Consider the following 18,454-nt stretch of genomic DNA (forward strand, 5'->3'; position numbering starts at 1 on the left):
TGTAAAAAACCCCAACAAACCAACCAAACCATTTTACCAGCTTATGGATTGTCTTGTATGTGGCAGCACCAGGGCAGGACCTGAGCGAGAGATGGTCTGCAGAGGGTCAGGCTTTTAGTGGTGGCTCTCAGCCTTCTTTTTCCTTTGGTTTGCCAATTGCTCTAGAAACACGGAGCTGTTGAAGTGTGAGTTATGCATCAGTGTGGAAACTTTGTGAGTGTGACCTCCCTGGCTACAGCCACACAGTCCCCGTGGGACTCCAGCAACCTCCAAATGAAAGCTTCTCTGTGTTTAAATTAATTTATTTAATTAGTTATTTTGAAGTCCCCTGCTTTGGCAGCATCGCTGCTGTGCCTTCCTGCTTTCTTCCCAAAAGAGCCTTTAGGGAGGAACTGGAGGGAAGGGGTGAGATTTTGGAAGGGATCTGCTGGGTGGGATCCTGGTGGATGTCACCTCAGAGCAGTGCTGGTCCTCGCGTGCTGCTGTCCCACACAGCAGCTGTACTTTATCAGAAGTACATTCCTCTGTCATCATCCCACCCAAAAAAAAAAAATCCCCAAACCCAGCCCAATGACTTGGGGAAGGAAGCTGCAAGTGTGTGGAACAGGAAGGGAGATGATGGAGTGAAAATACTGTCTGAATAAACCCTTGCAAGAAGTGTCTTTCCTGTAACTGAGTGTGTCCTCACCACGGCGTGGATGAGCGGAGTTCCAGCCCAGCCACGCTCCCTGCATCACCCTGGGCTCTGCTGCCTCAGTTTCCCCTGCATCGCACAAGAATATTCTGTTTGCTGTGGGGAAAAGCAGTGAGCATTTTAGGGGCTCCCAGAGCATCCCTCCTTGCATAGCCCCACCGGGAGGGGAGACTGGGAGATGTTTGCATGGCCTTTTGCTTCTGTCTTTGCTTCCCTTTATGCATGGACACATCTGCCTGCTTATTTGAAGGGCCATAGTAAGGATTAAATGACTGCCTAACGAGGTGTGGGACTGTTTGCAAAGGATGGAAGGCTTGGTGGTGAGCGGAAACTTCCAGGAGGTCTGGAGCCCCTGGTCCTGTCAATTTGGAGCTGGAATGGTTTTAGCTGGCTTTTGCCAAACAGAAAAGGACTGGAACTGTGTAGAGTGACATGCTGTTACAGCATGAAGACCAGTATGCTTTTCTGTTCCCTACATGGACATGGGGTTAAAGCATGGGTGCTGTGGGCTTCGAAGCTCTGCTGGCAGTGCCACAGCAGCATCCTGGGACTGGTTAGGGGTGCAAAAGCCTTGTAAGCTTCCAAGCAGCTTTTCACTTCCTCTTTGGGGTGGTTGTCTTGCTTTCCCTGCCTCCATAGCTATGCTTACCTCTACCAGCCAGGCTGGGTCAGCAGCTCCAGCAGGGATTTTGTTAGAGAGAGCATTTATCAGTAGTAGCAGGGTGGGGAGTTCCTGGTCACGCTTCTCTGGCTTCCCATCCCAGAGCAGCCAGCAAAGGGAGGGGTGGGAAGATTAATAGGAGGCTCATTTCCCCCATGCGATTGCTGGAGCAGGCGTGGAGAGATTAAAAGCAGCGGTCCGGCGGCAGTTCGTGTTCCTCGGCTGATTTTTATTTCCTGACCTTTATTTCTCTGGTTGCACCCATTTTCCTGGCGCTGTAAAACTGCCATAAATACCTGGGAAAGGGGAGCAACAGGGGATGCTCGGCTGTGCCAGCATCTCCTCCTCCTGCTTGGTTGAGACACAGGAATTGAGGAAATGAATCTGCATGTCTGCTTGCTGCAAACAAATAAATAAAACCTGGAGCATTTTTCCCATCTGTTTCTATATGTTGTTGCTCTCGCTATTATTCTTGTGTTTTGTTGGGTTTTATTTTTAAAGACTAAAACTAGGGATATGTCAGCTGTATTGCAGCTCCTAAACGTTTCCCACTGAATTCTCCATCAAAAGGACCCCCAGCAGATGAAAACAGCTCCAAAACTGTGATTTTTATTTGCTTATATAAAATCACTCTGACAAATAACAACTGTGTGCCAAGGTGACTCAGGGCACCAGGCAGATGCAGTGCATAAAAGGGGATGTCTGGTGTTGTGGCGCGAAGCAAGTAGCTGCAAACAAGTTGGATGGGATCCACCGAAAAGCCCGTATGGAGGTGCTGGGGGAGAGGGTGTGCTCTGTCTGTGGTAGGTGGGAGTTTCCCCCTTTCTCTTGCTGCTTCCAGGGAGTTAGTACAAACTCCCGGATGGGCTTAGACAGTGTTTTGTATGTACATGTGATGACTCCATGAAATGCAGCCTCCTTCTTATTCTTAGTTTTTTTGAATTGTTTTAGTTGGTAGCACTGTTTTCCAGGCTTGGAAGGGTCAGAGATGGAAGCGTGGGCTTGGTCCAGGCTGTGCCTCTGCAAAGAGTCTTGTCCTGCACCATTTGCTCTGGAGTGAAGCTGTTCATTAGATGTATTAGGGCATCTGCTGCTTTATTTCTGAGCAGCTCCAAGGGTCAGATGTGTGCTTCTGTGCACCTAGCTGAATGTTTTTCTGTGGCTCTGAGCTCATAACATCACCCAAAACATCAGGAGTGATTAGTTTGCTTTCCTTTTCTTGTGTTTCCTCAGAAACTTTGATGGATACACGGACAGCGACGGCCGAGCTGGGCTGGACCGCCAACCCTCCTTCAGGGGTAAGTGTCACTTGTCCAGCTGATCCTTACATGATCTTGTGGGATTCTTGCTATTTAACTTAAAATGCTGGTGGGGAGCTGGAGAACTTGTAGTGGGAACAGTGGTGCCCCACTGGGCTGGTGTGGGGCATCAAGAGCGTGGATGTGCCAAGCTGTGTGGCTGGTCTGGGGCAAAGCATCCCTTTCCTGAGCCAGTCTTGGGGGCTCAGCAAAGATAGTCTCTATCTCCGTGCTTTCTCCTCCGCCGTCTGTCTTCCTCCCAGGTGAAAGGTCCATCCCCATCCCCACTCTCCATCCCTCTGCTCACGCCTTCCCTCTCCCTGTGCCAAAAGGCTTGTAATTAGGAAACATTAGCAGGCTCAAAACAGCTTTCATACCTGGAACATCTTCCATAATTGCGCTCGGCAGTGCTCTTCCCTGGCTATTAATGTCACTTTTATGAAGTAATGAGGAACAAAACACCCTGAGGCACTTAAAACATCTTTTTTATATAATACGAGCCTTTGAGGAATGGAAGCATAAAATAACCTGACTCACATTCCCCTGGCAGAGAAAGTGAGAGACTGAGCCAGTGGGGAAGAGAAGTGGTGGTAGGAGGGGATGTGAGCTGATGGATGGATGGGCATCATGGTAGCCCAGGCAGCTGATCAGGCAGGGATGGGGACAGCAGCAGGGTCGGTCTCCAGGGCCTCGAATACACAGCACCAAAGGGGAAAGGATGCCAGCCTGCATCTTTGTTAGCGTGTAACTGGCTTGGCCAGATCCTCAGAAGAGATGAGGTTGCACACCTCTTACTCCAGGCATGCAGTGATCTTTATGAGCTGGTTGGTTACAGTTCTTAGTGTTAGGGTTTGTCCCATTTGATAGCTCACAACAAATATTTGGGGGCATATTTGTGCCACTTCTTGGCTTCTCCAGTGGTAATGGCCAGTATTTGGGTGAGGCTTGTCCAGAGTGTGGGTGCCAGGGTTTGCAGACCACCACCCATCCAAGCAACCTGGCTTAGAGATGCCAAGATACACGTGTGAATTTATGCTTGTGTTAGAGTCAACTAAGACCCCAGATTTAGTTGATCTTTTCTTGGTTTTACCCTTCAGTTCTCAAAAGCAGCTGCCCTAGGGCTGTGCTATTTCTTTTGCAGTCCAGACTGCTGAAAGACAGTATGAGAAGTACAAAGCTTCCCCTCTGCCCTGCCTTCCTCCATCCAAAAACCAAGACTACACTAGCAGCCTTGCTTTTGCAAGCCATAGCTTCACAGGAACAAGCAAAGAAGAGAGGGACTAGAGAGGGAAGCAAAGAAGCAAGAGGGAGAAGAGCAGCAACTATCTATAAATGGGATCCTCCTGCACCTTGGGGCAGGAGGGAGGAGATGGGAGGATGGGAGAGGGGCTCCTAGCTACTGCTAGGGTGTTAACTCTTTCTCCCACGTTCCCCTCATTTCTCATGGGGCTGGAGGTGCAGGGATTTGATAAGCCACCTCTCTTGACCCTGGGGTTGCCATCGGCTTGGGCTCTCTGCAGGCTTTGAGTCCCTTTAGGTGGTGGTATCCCCCTGTGGTGTGCTGAGCTCTGAGAGTGACTGTTCACCCTGGCTCACAGATGTGCCCTGGGGCTCAGGGGGGATGCTGACGATAATGTTTGGGCACAGAACCCAGCTGGGCAGCAGAGGCTGTGGTCCCCGGGGTCTGGCTGCAGTGGGACATGGGCTCTACTTCTGCTCTCCCCGCTGAATGGGCTTTAAATCTCAGTAGAGACAGAGAATAACATTGTCTTAATCCTCAGCTCCCTGTAAATTATTTAGTGGGATCTCATCAAAATGATGCATTTGTTGCTGTTAGAGCATCGATGGCAGCAGCTGCTGGCACCATGGGTCTTTCCAGACACAGGGACCTGCTGCTTTTCAGTGCCTGGTTGCAGGATTGCAGGATTCATCCCTTGCTGAACTCAAGGGACGCCCAAGGAAGCATCAGGATCTGGCCCCAAACCCTCAGGAGGGCTTTCCTAGTGGCATTACGTGTTATTCCCAGCCCATGTGTTGGGTGCTTGAAGTGCAGGCGGGGTCTGCTGGCAGGTTTTGGCTCTGAGTTTTGAGGCTCTGTTTGCAACCCCCTGCAAATGAAAGCAGCAAAAGTCAGGGGATGCTCAGTGGAAGGAGCTGGCGAGAGAGCTGGCTCCCAGATGGGCACTGGGAATAAAGGATAACAGGTCATGTCCCCTCCCATGCACCCAGCTGGGGTGTAAGAGCTGGCGAGTGGGATGAAGGGAAGGATTCCCACAGGAAAGACAATGGAGCAGTGGGGCTGGTGTTAATGCTGGTGGGTGAGTGCTGGAAGAGAGCCTGTCATCTGGTGTTAATTGGATGACAGGGCTGTAATGCAGATCCCAGGTGGGAACTGGGACCAGGGAACAATGCCAATCCCTTCGGTCGGGGAGGACCTTTTTCATGGGAAAAGGTGTCTGGTAATGAAAGGGCATTGAATTCACTTTTTTTGTCCAGGGTGAAGAAGGGGTTTTTGCAGTGCTTTTGTGGTACGGGATAAGAAGGGAGAGCACTCAGCTGGATGCATGAGGGTTTATTGCTGGTTGGTAAACATTGTTTAACAACAACATACAACCCTGAGCTGTGATCATTGCTTAAACTTAGCGGAGCTGAGTAGGTGGACCCAGGAGCAAGCATTCTGCTGCAATTCTTGGCAGCATGAGGAGGACCCTGCTTTGAAAACAAAATAAGAACCTGTGATTTTTTTACATCAGGGCTGTGTTTTACAAGGGGGAAGCTTGGGAAGTAGGTGAGGAAAGTGGCTGTTAAATGGAAGAGGGCAAAATCGGGGTTACAGGGTTGGTTGTGGTGCACCAGCTCTTCGGGAAGACTCAACGTGACGGAGCAGGTTGGCATCGCCCATCTGCTGTTGTATCCCCATGTAAGCACAAACACCCATGAGTGCTGCTATAGCATCGCTCCTGGAAATTATGCATGATATTCAGAGTGCTGCTTAAAGATTGCCATACGAATAACGCTGTTATGAAGAGACTGTAAACATGGATTAGTTAAAATGAATGGATTATGAGGTTGTAAATCAGTCTGTAGGACTCTAATGCCATCATAGAGTATTCACAGTTTGCCGCTGTCCCTTAATTGAAATTGTAGCCTGGATTATATTAATGCCCTTCTATAAATCGAATTGCAAATCTATATTCTGTCTCTCCACAGCGGTGATGTTTTATTTAGTTAGTTTCTTTTCCCAGGGGAAATGATCCCATCGTGCTGAGAGCCTGGGGTCAGCCTCGCTCCCCAGCCCATGTGCTGGCTTAGGCTTTAATGAAGCTGTAGCTTCGTGTGCTGCTTTTCCTCTTACCTCCATGTACCTGGACCATTTTTCTTCCCATTTTTACATCTTCTCAGGACAGCTAAGATGGTTACATGGAAAAGATGTTTTAGCATCAGCTGGGAGTGCTGGGGGGAGGCATGCAGGGGCAGGAGGGTGATGATTTCTTCTGATGCTGACCCAGGTGGTGTTTCTGTCCATGCATCCCATTGCTTGTCCATGACTGCATTCCTAATCCCCTTTGAGGCTTTAGGATTCTCCTTCTAGCCCTGCCCTGCTGTGTGCAGAGTGAGCAGCACCTCCATGGCTCATGGGCCTCCACTGGTCCCTCTGCCTCTGTCTTATCACCTCTCTCCTTTCTGCAGTGGGAAGAAGTCAGTGGCTACGACGAAAACCTCAACACCATCCGTACGTACCAGGTGTGCAATGTCTTCGAGCCCAACCAGAACAACTGGCTCCTCACCACGTTCATCAACCGGCGTGGAGCTCACCGCATCTACACCGAGATGCGCTTCACTGTGCGGGACTGCAGCAGCCTCCCCAACGTCCCTGGCTCCTGCAAAGAGACCTTCAACCTCTACTACTACGAGACAGACTCTGTCATTGCCACCAAGAAGTCTGCCTTCTGGACAGAGGCACCCTACCTCAAAGTGGACACCATTGCTGCTGACGAGAGCTTCTCCCAGGTGGACTTTGGTGGCAGGTTGATGAAGGTGAACACAGAAGTGAGAAGTTTTGGGCCCCTGACCCGCAATGGCTTTTACCTGGCTTTCCAGGACTATGGGGCTTGTATGTCTCTGCTGTCTGTCAGGGTCTTCTTCAAGAAGTGCCCCAGCGTGGTGCAGAACTTTGCCATCTTCCCAGAGACGATGACGGGAGCCGAGAGCACCTCCCTAGTGACTGCCCGTGGCACTTGCATCCCCAATGCTGAGGAGGTGGATGTGCCCATCAAACTGTACTGCAATGGGGATGGGGAGTGGATGGTCCCCATCGGCCGCTGTACGTGCAAGGCTGGTTACGAGCCGGAGAACAACGTGGCTTGCAAAGGTAAGGTTGGCTTAGGCTGACAAGGTTCTTCTATTGTTTTTTGAGCTTTGCTTAAGAAAATGTTTGTCCCCAAATAAGCTGTTTTGGGCAATGTCTGTTGTGAAATGGGCTCCACGCCATTTACCTGCCCTGAAGCAGTGTTGCCCTGGGGACCAGGCAGGGATGTGGGAGCGGTCAGTCTGTGTCTTCTCAGTGCGCTCTAGTCTGTGGCCAAACTCCATGAGCAGTTGCCGCCGCAAGCCCCCTGGAAGCCTCCTCTGTGATCTGTTACCTTCAAAGTGCTGCGCAGGCTGAGCCGCTTTCATCTGCCTTGTTATTTCCCCAGCAGAGCTGCGGGAGCTGGGAGCTGCCGTTGGGGCCTGGCTGTAGAGAAGCTGCTCTGATTTTCAGCATTAATTGGGTTTTTTTTGCTGTGTTTTTTGGGTTTCCCCAGCCCACTGCTGCCTGCTGGAGGCCTCCGCGGCACAGGGTTATAAATATAAAATAAAAGCCAATAAAAGCAGCGCTCGCTGCTTTTCATCTCCTTTCGCTGTTCTGATGAATATTTCCCAACTGCTGTTGGAGGATTGGCTTTATTTGCTGCCCTTTCCTTTTCTTCATAATTAAGATGGGGTTTTTTTTGTATGCTGCTTGGAAGGAGGGAAGTTGAGAGGTGTTTTTGCATGAGAAGCTAACCTCATTTCATTAGTGCTTCCTAGGAGGTGGGCACCACCAGGTTGGGAAGAAGGTGGTCGAAGGCAGGTGTCAAAGTGCTTTAGGATTTGTTTTTGGAGGGGGGGGGGGAAATAGGAAAAGGTCTGACTTGGACCTCTTTTTGTGCAGGTGGCAGCATGTGTAGCAGGCTTGGCTGTGGTGCTGCTTAGGGTGGCCACCATGGTGTTTCTTCTCCACCTCTAACTCTGGATATATGAAAATGGCCAAAGTTGATATTCAGGCTATGGAGAAACTTGTTTGTTCGTTTGCTGTAAACCTGTGAACTTGTGTAGGTTTTCACCATGAAAAACCACATTCCTGCCTGGCTAATGTGGGGATGGCGATGCCTTCCTGTGCCAGGGCTCTGACAACTGGGAAAGGACCTGAGTCCTTGCTTTCACATCACGTAGTATCGCTGGTGGATTCCTTTGAGTTTTGTGGTTGATACTGAACGTGATTTTGTTACCACCACATCTATTCCCGTGAGGAGATAAGGCGCTCTGATGGAAGGAGGGCTCTGCAACCTGGAGTGTTTCTGGCAAGACGTTCCTCTACTATTGAATAAACAAACAGAAAGTGCACATGGTTTTATGGCAAAATGGTATTTTCTCATCATTGAAAAATAAATACTCATTTTAGCTAAAGACTGGAATTGGTAAATAATGTCATTTTGCCAGAAATGTGGGGAAAACGATGATGTAAAACTGCCGCAGGTTTTGGTGATGTTGACCGTTCTATCTGCTGCTGGCTGGGGTGGTGGAGAAAGTTTGGGTTGTGAATGCTTCCAACCCCCCTAGCAGGAGCTTGTTGCACCTACCCAGTGCTTGCTGTATGGGACAAGGCAGAGGATGGAGGACAGCAGGACACAAGTGACTACAAGAAACCTGGAGAGGGGCTTTTGGCAAGGGCCTGTGGTGACAGGACAAGGGGGAATGGCTTTAACCTGACAGAGGGGAGATTCAGATTAGACATTAGGCAGAAGCTCTTCCCTGTGAGGGTGCTGAGGCGCTGGCACAGGGTGCCCAGAGAAGCTGTGGCTGCCCCATCCCTGGCAGTGTTAAGGCCAGGTTGGACTCAGGGGCTTGGAGCAATCTGGTCTAGTGGAAGGTGTCCTTGCCCATGGCAGGGGGTTGGAACTAGATAAGCTTTAAGATCCCTTCCAACCCAAACCATTGTATGACTCTATGAAGAGGCATGGGAGCAAACCTGCTCAGGGTGGGTGTTAGACCCATCTCCATGGCTTTTTTTGTTTCCTTTTCTCATGCAAACCCCAGAATGGTCATGGTGTGTTCATGCCATCAAAGCTGCACTGAGCAGACCCTTGTACATTGGGAATTTGCTGAGTTCTCTGTGCCACCATGCTCATCTCTACTGTGCTCTCACTCCTCAGCAGTTCTGATGCTGAAGGAGAAACCCCTTGTGCTGCCCTAGTGTGGGCTCTGTAGAGCTCCTAGTGAGCATTTTGCCTTTGTATGGGGAGCACGCTTTGCATTTGGGCTCCTTGAGGGAAAACTCAGGATCCTGTCAAGCCTAAGGCAGTAGAAATGTCTTTTATGGATTGACTGACAGAATTTGGGATCCTGAAAGGCACCGAAGTATGCTGTGGATGCAGACAAAAGCAGGTGATTAAATGGCATCAAGCACATGTGTGATGATAAGACAATGCTTTTTTGATGATCCCGTGGGCGCTGTTGGGTGCTGGTATGATGTTGTCTCTGGAGCAGGGCTCTGATAACTCCCCTCTTCCAGTCCTATGAGAGTATTTCCCAGTTCCCATCTCAAGATGATGGATGAGAGGCTGGGGTTTGCAGGTGGGACCTGTGAGCTTGAAGTTCCTGCTCAACACCAGCGAGGAACCCAAAACCAGTAAACCTGCCAGCTGCTCCTGAAAGTTCATTAAAACCAATCCTAAAAGCCTGAGCCAGGGCTTACGTTAGGACTGCTGGAAAAAATGAACTAAAATTAACTTCATTTGAATAGAAATCTGACTTTGGGTTGGACTCTGTCTTCTCTGTAGCTCATGTGCACCCTTTGGTCAACAAGCTCCTCCTTGTACCGTTTAGACCTTGGAGATACTGCAAGGGAAGACCTGAGCCCACTGCTGCCCTTCTGATGGGCACAAGGCGGCACATCACAAAGTTTAGCAATAATAATTTGTTGGGTTTCTATTTGTCTTGGTGCTCTCAAAGGGGTTGTATTCCCCTGCCTCCTTCATCTGTAGGGCTCATCTCACAGGGATGCTGCCAGAATTGGACCCCAGCTCCCAGGAGCCACGTGCTTCTGACATCTGCTCAAAGCCTTCGTCAGCTTGAGATGAGCCACTTAACAAACCCAGAGGAATTGTCACCAAGGAAGAAAAAAAAGAGAGAAATCCCTTGGTATTTTAAGGCTGAGAAAATGGACTTAATTCCTCAGCGGTGGGGAAAAATTAGGGTTAGATTGTTTAGCCCCCCCCCCATCCTCTCTCATCTGTCCCACCCCCAGGGATAGAGGCTGTACCTGTCATGGGGCTATTAGACTGGAGTGGTTTTGTGCTGACAGCAGAGCTCGGGGCCGCTGAGGGATTCATTAATACCAGCTTTTATCGGCACTTAGCTGCTCACGAAAGGCACAGGCAGAATGCAATCTTCATCTGGGGGTATTTTGCGTCCCGAAGAGATTATTGTTGTGTGTTAGGGTCAAAGTGATGAGGGGTCATTACCACCACGTCACTAAGGTGGGGGAGGAGGGAGGTTTTCTTTATCAGTCTTCCCTGGTTTTCATTTCCATCCCAGGCTGTCTGAGTTTGGCACAGACCTCCTGGCTGGTGTGGAGTTGTGTTGCTCTCATGCGGGTGATGGCGTGCCATACCTGAAAACCCAGTGGACTGGCTACCCCATCCTCTTTGGTATCTCGTGCCCATGAGAGCTGTGGGTCAATGCGAAATGGAGGCTGTTACTGAATTCAAAATGAATAATTCATTTGGCGCGATAGCCCACGCTCCGTTCGGGTTGATATTAAATCCATTCATCTTGCTCTGCTCCATCCCTCAGCCTTGCTTTATGGCTTCCTTGCGTGGTCAAGGTGTAATGCATCATTGTGCTGGCGAGGAGGTGGGGAGGAAAAGCGGAGTGGGGATCACTGGGAGGCCAGGGAAATCGTTTGGGACCTTGGACGAGCATGCTGGGTGGATTTTGCTTGTTCTTCTCAAGGAAGATTATTAAACCCTTTCTCTGCTGGTGTTTCACTCTGAAACCTAATGATGGTCACCCCTTGCTAGAACGGTGGCAGTTGTGAGTGTCTCAGCTTTTATCCCTTTTGACTTTGAGGATGGGGCACTGTACTTTTGTCCTCTGGAATCACACGTTCTTTCTCTCTGACCTTCCCAGCGCCAAGCGATAATTCAGTTGCACAGAGAAACCAGTGAAGAAGTCTGGGTCTAAATCAGCTTTGTACTGAATCTTTTTACTTTGTAAAAGATTTATAAACCCAGGGAGAAGGGGTGAGGGTGGTCCTGCTGCTTCCCAGCTTCTCTTGCTTTTGTGTTTTCCCTCCTGGCGAATTCCTGTCGTAGTGTGGTCAGGAGCCTGCAAGCTGCTGCAGCTTGGGATAATGAACTGACCTGCTTGCTTGCAACAGCTGAGCTAGCAGGGGTGGCAGTATAAAAACTAAACCCAAACCACAGGAACAAAGCTGGGCGTGATGCCTGCGAGGAAGAGGCAGCTCCTCGAGCATTCTTGCTCCCAGGCATCCCGGCTTTCCACAAGGCAGCCAGTCCCCTTCCCCATCTGCAGGTCCCGCAGCCCTTTTTCAGCTGCTGTGTACCAGGCTTTGCCAAGACTTTGCCAAAGCTCTGTGTGTTGCGGGGTGAGGGGGAATTTATTTTGGTGATCTTCATCCCTTTGGTTTCTTTGTCTTCTTTCTCCGTTTGTCCTTCCCTCCTTCCTTGTGCGTGGAGGGGTGGATTTGGGAAAGGAGTAGTGGGTGGGGAAATGTCCTACCAGTGGAATGTCAAGGAGTGAGCAGCCCCGTGCCAGTCCCCCCATTATCCCCACCTCCTGCTGAGCAGTCCTGGTGATAATTATTGATTTCCATTATTTATCCACCACAGAAGGCTGGAAACAACAGCGGAGCATGGGATTTATAAAGTGATTTTGCTTTTTAACAATAATTAGGAACATTTTGTAATTATTAGTAGAATAATTTGCTAACACTTAAACCCAGGGAAGCGGCAAGTTTTCCCAATCAAATTGTTGCTTGTGCTGAGAACTGGGTCTTTTTGTTCCCTCTGGCTGTGCCTTCGCCTGTGTTATGGCGCCTAGGAGAGGTTTCCTCGGGTGGGGAAGGTGATCCTGGTTTTGTCCCATGGGTGAATGGCAGCAAGGGAGGCTGTGAGCTGCCTCACCGTGTCTTGGGGACAGAGGACCCTGCTCCCCTCTGCCATCTGTTCCTGTGTGATGCAGTTCCATGCCTAGCTACCCTAGTACCCAGGTCAGGGTGAGCACTCCAAGCATTGCAGAGGCTGCAGAAAGACCCTTTTTTGCTTTTTAGGGTGGTTTTATTTTTCTTTTTCCTCCATGCTGCTGGTCCATTCACTTCACTGTGGCTGGGAAGCATCTCCTTCCCAGCCTCTGTGCCAACCCCACTGCCTCTTGCCTCCCCATCACTTTCTCTCCAGCATCTCATTGCAACTTGCCTGGCCCACAAGTGATGTTTTTTGGAATGCTTTCTCCTCTAAGACAGGACGGGGAAAAGAAAGAGGTAAAAAGAAAGTGCTTGCCCTGTCTGTCTGTCTCTCCTTCTGCCTACCATTCAGTTTGGTTTAGTAGAGCCACATCTTCCCAGCTCGCTTTGGGAAGTGCATCTCTCTCCCCATCCCTGGTTTGGTGGCTGCGGGTGTTGCACCGGCTGGTGGCAAGGGAGGGGAGGGGGTTTGTGTCTGGCGTTCCCGGGGTGCGATGGCATGATGGCATCTTGCCCTGTCCTATGGCAGGGTATGTGATGGGGCCAGCAGCATCCCAGAGCGGGATGGGTGCATTGAGGGCTGAGATCCCCATGGATAACCCCACCTGCAATCTTAAATAATTGGGTTTAAAACCCATTCTAAGGTTCCTCAAGCTCTTTCCTGGGGACCAGAACAAGGTTAAACAGTCTGTTTGCAAACCTTTCTGTCTTGATCTGCACCTTTTGGACACACGGTCGCTGCACCAGTAGTCTGTGTGCGTGGCGGCTCGGATGCAAAGGGGACTCTGCGGCTGCAATTGATGCTCATGATGCTTTAGGTGGCTTTGTGTGGAAATTGTTTCTCTGTGGGTTTGGAAGTAGGATTTCAAGCTTTTCTCCTGTTCAGCATCCCAAGAAGGGATGGGCAGTGTGCTGGCACACCCGTGCTGCACCTCTGCTCCCCCAGGGCTTGGGTGCTTGATAGACATTAACCATCGGAAAACCTGATTTTAGACCGAAGTGAGAGCATCCATGCAGCCTTCCACACCTAATGGCAGCAGAGAGTGTTTTATTCCGGGTTTAGCTGAGCCACAAACCTGTGACTACTGAGAAGCGGCAGCTTTCCCAGTTATTCCCGATTGTGCCAGAGAGAGGGATGGAGGGATGCTCCCTTTTGTTGGAGGGGCTTTGCCTTTGCCTGGCAGCCATCTCCCTGCTTCCACCGCTGGGTGGAACAGGCAGCCCAGTTTTACCACGGCCACGCTGCAGAGGGGAAGCGTTTGAATCACAAGAAAGAAAAGGAAAAAAAAGTGTGATTTTTCTTAAATTATGCCTTAATGAAGACATCCATTAACCTCTGTGATAATTGTGCAAGGAAAATGTCCAGAAAGCCTTGCTAAATATTTTTTCTAATGAGTCTGATGGGTTTTAATGGAAGTCATAATTAGACATTATTAGCCAAAATGTTCCTTTGGTGGATTCAGGCCCTTTTCTTTCCCACAGCACAGGGATGGGGAAGTACTGTGTGCCCTGGGTGCTGCTGTCAGGGAGGCACAGGCACTGCAGCTACTGCTATCTGGCTTTGTCTCCAAATCCTGAGCAGGGTCTGGGTCAACTCTGCAATCCAGACCCCTCCAAATGGGAAGTGAAGGAGAAACCTGGATAACGCCCTGGGGAAGGTGTGATTGGAGGCCAGGCAAGCATCACCAGCCTGGGCTGCCCTGGACACATCGTCACTGCACGTGGCCTCAAAGGGAACAGGGAATGGCCCCCAAGCTGTGATGGGGGTGTGTGTGTGTATTTATTTTTGTGCAGTTTTTTCTTTCTCAGATTGTACCATGGGCCATCTATGTATTTTCCCCCCTTATAATGAGAACTTTTGAGTGTTATTCTAGTCTTAAGAAGAAAAATCCCTCATTGATTTCTACCCCTCCAAAGGCACTTTTCATGAGCCTGTTTACAAAGGGGAGCATAAATCTGCTTCCAAATCCTTGACTTGTTGATGGTCCATCTAAGAAGCTTTCTGTGGTAGCTGAAGTGTTTCCTTGGGGATGTTGGGGTGCAAAGCTCTATATGTGCTTGCAGGAGCTGCTGTGGGCGCAGGTCTGCATCCCTGCAATGGTGGGGCTGCAAAACCTGCCTGGCTTTCCTGACCTCCTCTGCTTACCCCAGCCCAGGGGACCCGGCTCTCACCCTGCCGTCATCATGCCGAAGGCCCTTCCCTCTCCGGCTGGCGTTAGGATTGTTCTCCCAGACAATGGGAGAGCTGTGAGGAAGCTCAGGATCCGGCCCATGTCCGGCCCCTGCATTGTTTCCACCCTTGTTTGCAAGCAGTCAGCACCTGGCAAACCCAGTGACTCAGCCCAGGGTGGTTTAGAGCCATTCTATAACTTTTTCCATTTTTCCTTTTTTCTTTTAAGTCATGAGAGTGCTCTTTTGGGAACAGCTCCAGCTGGAACCTCTGCTCTGGAGACAGGCTGAGAGCTGGGCTTGTTCAGCCTGGGGAAGAGACGGCACCAGGGAGACCTTAGAGCAGCTTCCAGTGCCTGAAGGGGCTGACAAGAAACCTGTAGAGGGGCTTTTTGCAAGGGCCTGCAGTGACAGGACAAGGGGGAATGGCTTTCACCTGACAGAGAAGAGATTGGGATTAGACATTAGGCAGAAGCTCTTCCCTGTGAGGGTGCTGAGGCGCTGGCACAGGGTGCCCAGAGAAGCTGTGGCTGCCCCATCCCTGGCAGTGTTCAAGGCCAGGTTGGACACAGGGGCTTGGAGCAACCTGCTCTAGTAGAAGATGTCCCTGCCTGTGGCAAGGGGTTTGAACTGAAAGGGCGTTAAGGTCCCTTCCAACCCAAACCACAATTTTGCTACAGTTTGCTTGCCAAGGAATGGGGATCTCACCAGTGTTTGAGGCTGTGCTGCACTGTACAGCCCATGACAAGCCCTTTGGGAGTCAGCATCTGTCCCAACAGACTAGAAATAATAATTAAAAATGGGAAATAAAGGAGTGTTTTTACCCTAGGTGTCTAGTAATAGTAATAAACTGGACTTTGTTTTTACCCCAAGCCGTAAGATAACTCATTAGCAGTCTCCTGTGCAGGGCATTGTTTGACAGCCAAGCTGTGCCCTGGGACTGTAGTTGAGCTTTGCAGGCCTTCTGCAACATCTGTTTTGGGAAACAGGCCTTCACCTATGATGTTTTAGTAAGTGAAAGACCCATTGTATAAATGCAAGCCATGGAAAAGCCATGGACTTGATGGAACATGTCATGCTGCTGCACCTCACACTGCTTTCCCCTGGCTGTCAGAGGGGTTTTGCATGGGTTGGACTTGCCAGCTAGGGCCTGGGGCAGTGTGGGTATGTGCAGAGGAAGGACGGAGCCCACCAGGGTGAGCGGTAAAAGAAATCAGCACAGATTAATGAGGTTTTAATTTTCTACCTTGTCCAATCCCCTGTGTGTGCTACCCAGGTCATCCTGCACCCAGCCGGTGACAAATGGAGCGGTGCCTTGGGTGTTAGCTCTGAGTGTGTTAAAAGTGGTCGTTTGTCACACCTGGTGTCTTGTATCTCAGAGGATGCGTCGAGAGCAGGAGCGTGGTGATTAAATCAAAGCATCACTCGTGCACTTAAGCAAGGCTTTGGAGGAGGGCTGAGGAGCCAGGGGAAAATCCATCCATCTTCAGCCAGCACAGCAGACTCACAGCCAAGAAATGATCCACGCCTTGCCTATTGGAGCATCAAACCAGGTGAAGTAGTCAGCCGTGGGGGCCTCAAATTAAGATGTGCAAACCTGCACGAGGAGGGAATTGATGTTCCCCCACACTGTGCTCCCAGGGGAGCCTCACCCAGCAAGCAGCAACCAAGGAAATGCAGTTAATTGGCATGGTGTGGAACTGCATTGCTTAGTTTTCATGTTAAGCTCAGGACTCACCTGCTTGTGTGGTATTTCTTGTACGAAAATGGCTGTTAGGAAGGAGAGAGCTGAGAGTAGGAGCTGGTCACCTCGGTGCTATTGGTGTGGCTGCATCCTGCATGGTCATTGCTGACCTCCCAGTGGTTAGCATCCCTGTGAGCAGGCAGTGATGCCTGGGTTATGCCATCTCATCTCATCTATTGATTTCCTGGGGCCTCTCCAGGATGATTTTCCACTCAGTGTGGCAGAGCTTTGCAATCTCCTTGTGTTTTTGGGTGAGCACAGGACTGTGTGCCACCCCAGAGGTGACCTCAGGTCTGGTTTCTGGGCTTTGCTGTCTAAAACTAGTCCATAACAGCAGAGGCTTCCTGGGGAATTGATACACAAGGGGAATTGAATTGAATTGAATTGGAATTGAATTTCTACCCTAGCTCAACTGGCTATCCTCTTGCGGGTTCTGCAGCTAAGAGGGTAAATTGCCTGTGAGTTGAGACTTGGTATCGACTTATTTTGATCTGATTTTCTTATTTTTATTTTTTACTATATTTTACTGATGCACTTAAAACCAATTGCTCAATAAAGCTACCCTGGACGTAGCTTTGGGATGGGTCGATGCATGCCAGCATGGCACAGAGGGAGCTGGTTGCTCTCTTTGAGAGCAGGGATTGCTTTGATGCTTGTGGGTTTTGCTCTGTTGGAAAATGGGGAATCTGTTTGGAAGCTTGGAATGGGCACGGTAAAAAGGGTTCTCTGATTGCCAGGGTGCTGCTTGGGACTGTCATCTTCTGGCTAACCTCAAATCTGGTTCTGCCAAGGGCATCTGTTTCAGCACACTGGGCGAGCGGGGCCAGTGCTTGCAATGGGATGGTGGTGCTGGGACAAGGGCTACAGGGTGAGATCTGGAGCTATTCTAGCAAACACTATTGGCCATTGCAGTGCCTGGTGGTGGCTGGGCTTGGCTTACAAGGGGTTGGGATGCTCCTGGGATCAGCTCTCCTGCCAGCTGGAGTAGGATTGGGAAGAGTTTTTTAAGCTCAGCCATACTGGGAAGGAAAGTAAAAAATTTCCATGGTCCCCTGTGCTTTCCCATGCTGTTATACTGAGGAAGTTGGAATGTTGGGCAGCACTGGGATGAAGGCAGTGAGGTGGGAACTCCACTAGCAGCTTACTGGGAAAAGGTGCTTGGAAGTGAGCGGTTTGGGAAGGGAAAATTTTGAGCAGAGAGGGTACGTGTGGACATGGAAAAATAAATAAATGGAAGAAAGATGGGTAGAATTTCCAGAAATTGCTTTTTAGGTATTTTCTGGTCCAGGAGATTGGGGCTGGTAAGAGCCAGTCAGCATAAGCAGGGCAAGTCAATGGCAGCAGCCACCATTTTACTGCTTAGGCTGGGAAAGAAGGTATTACTAAAAGAGAGAGAAATGATAAGTGATGCTCATATATAGAAATAATAGTAAATTGCTGTCAGCTGTGGGAAATATGGCAGCTTGCTGCTGAAAATGCCACTCCCAGGGGTGGAAAGCTTTATGCCTTTGTGGGATAATGGAGGCAGTTTCCCAGGGACCAGGCCTGTGTGCAGGCAAGTAGATGTGAAGGCAGGAGCAGAGGGTGCCTTTGGTTCCCCAGTCAGTGCCACATTTCCCTTGCCCTCTCTGTGGCTGGGTAGGAAGGTGCCTTTCCTCTGGGGAACAGTAATTATGGCTTGCTTGGTTATAAATATTCATAGGGGAGCTCTCTTAATTACTTTTCTAATTAATTCCATGCATGGGGCTCTTGGGGGGAATGAGAGATCTGTGAGAGCAGTTGCACCTTGGCTGGGACATCTTCCCATGACAAATCCATCCTCACATGCCAAATCCATCCCTGGCCACGGTCCTCAAGCAATCAGTCAAATTAAAGCTCCAGAGGCTCATCTTCATTGGGATGGCAAGATCCGTCTCTGTGATGGGGCATCCCACCACCCCGGTGCAATCCAAGGTGTGATGTCCTCCAGTGTCATGGCATGGACGCACGTCTGCGTGTCCCTGCCTGTGCTGGCAGAGCAAGCCTGGCCCTGTGGCTGGAGCTATCCCCCATCCTGGGGTGACTCATCTTCGTGGTGTCAGCACTAACAAGGAACCACTTCAGATGTAATTAATAAGCACTTGATGCTCTCTAGATTGAGGGGATACTGCGTGGTGTGAGCTGGCGAAGGAGGGAAAGGTACTTAATTAGTTTCTATTAAGAGTGGGAGATGTTTGCATCCCAGCCAGGAGGGGTTTGTGCTTCGGGGAGCCCAGGGGTGATGCTGCCCCAGTTTCCCAATTGGGAAAGGTGCTGGACTTACATGTGTCATTGGTGCTTCCTGAAATCCCCAGAGGGTCTCTACTGGTTGCAAAGCAAAGATGGATTGTTTTTAGGGTCT

General features: G+C 50.0%; 1 protein-coding gene across 4 annotated transcripts in view; it reads left to right on the top strand.

Moving 5' to 3' along the window:
• Positions 1–2,593: 2,593 nt before the first annotated feature.
• The window catches only part of LOC104413816 (ephrin type-B receptor 1), a 44,650-nt gene continuing 28,789 nt past the window's right edge, over positions 2,594–18,454 (top strand). For all 4 annotated transcript variants that reach the window (XM_010024916.1, XM_010024918.1, XM_010024917.1 and 1 more), the window contains exons 1-2: positions 2,594–2,653; positions 6,344–7,025. In XM_010024916.1, the coding sequence (XP_010023218.1) occupies positions 2,597–2,653; positions 6,344–7,025 (739 nt within the window). In that variant the 5' untranslated portion in view covers positions 2,594–2,596. The remainder of the gene's footprint in view (positions 2,654–6,343; positions 7,026–18,454) is intronic.

This window comes from Nestor notabilis, unplaced genomic scaffold (assembly GCF_000696875.1).
Source record: "Nestor notabilis isolate BGI_N333 unplaced genomic scaffold, ASM69687v1 scaffold13092, whole genome shotgun sequence".
Classification (NCBI taxonomy): Eukaryota; Metazoa; Chordata; class Aves; order Psittaciformes; family Psittacidae; genus Nestor; species Nestor notabilis.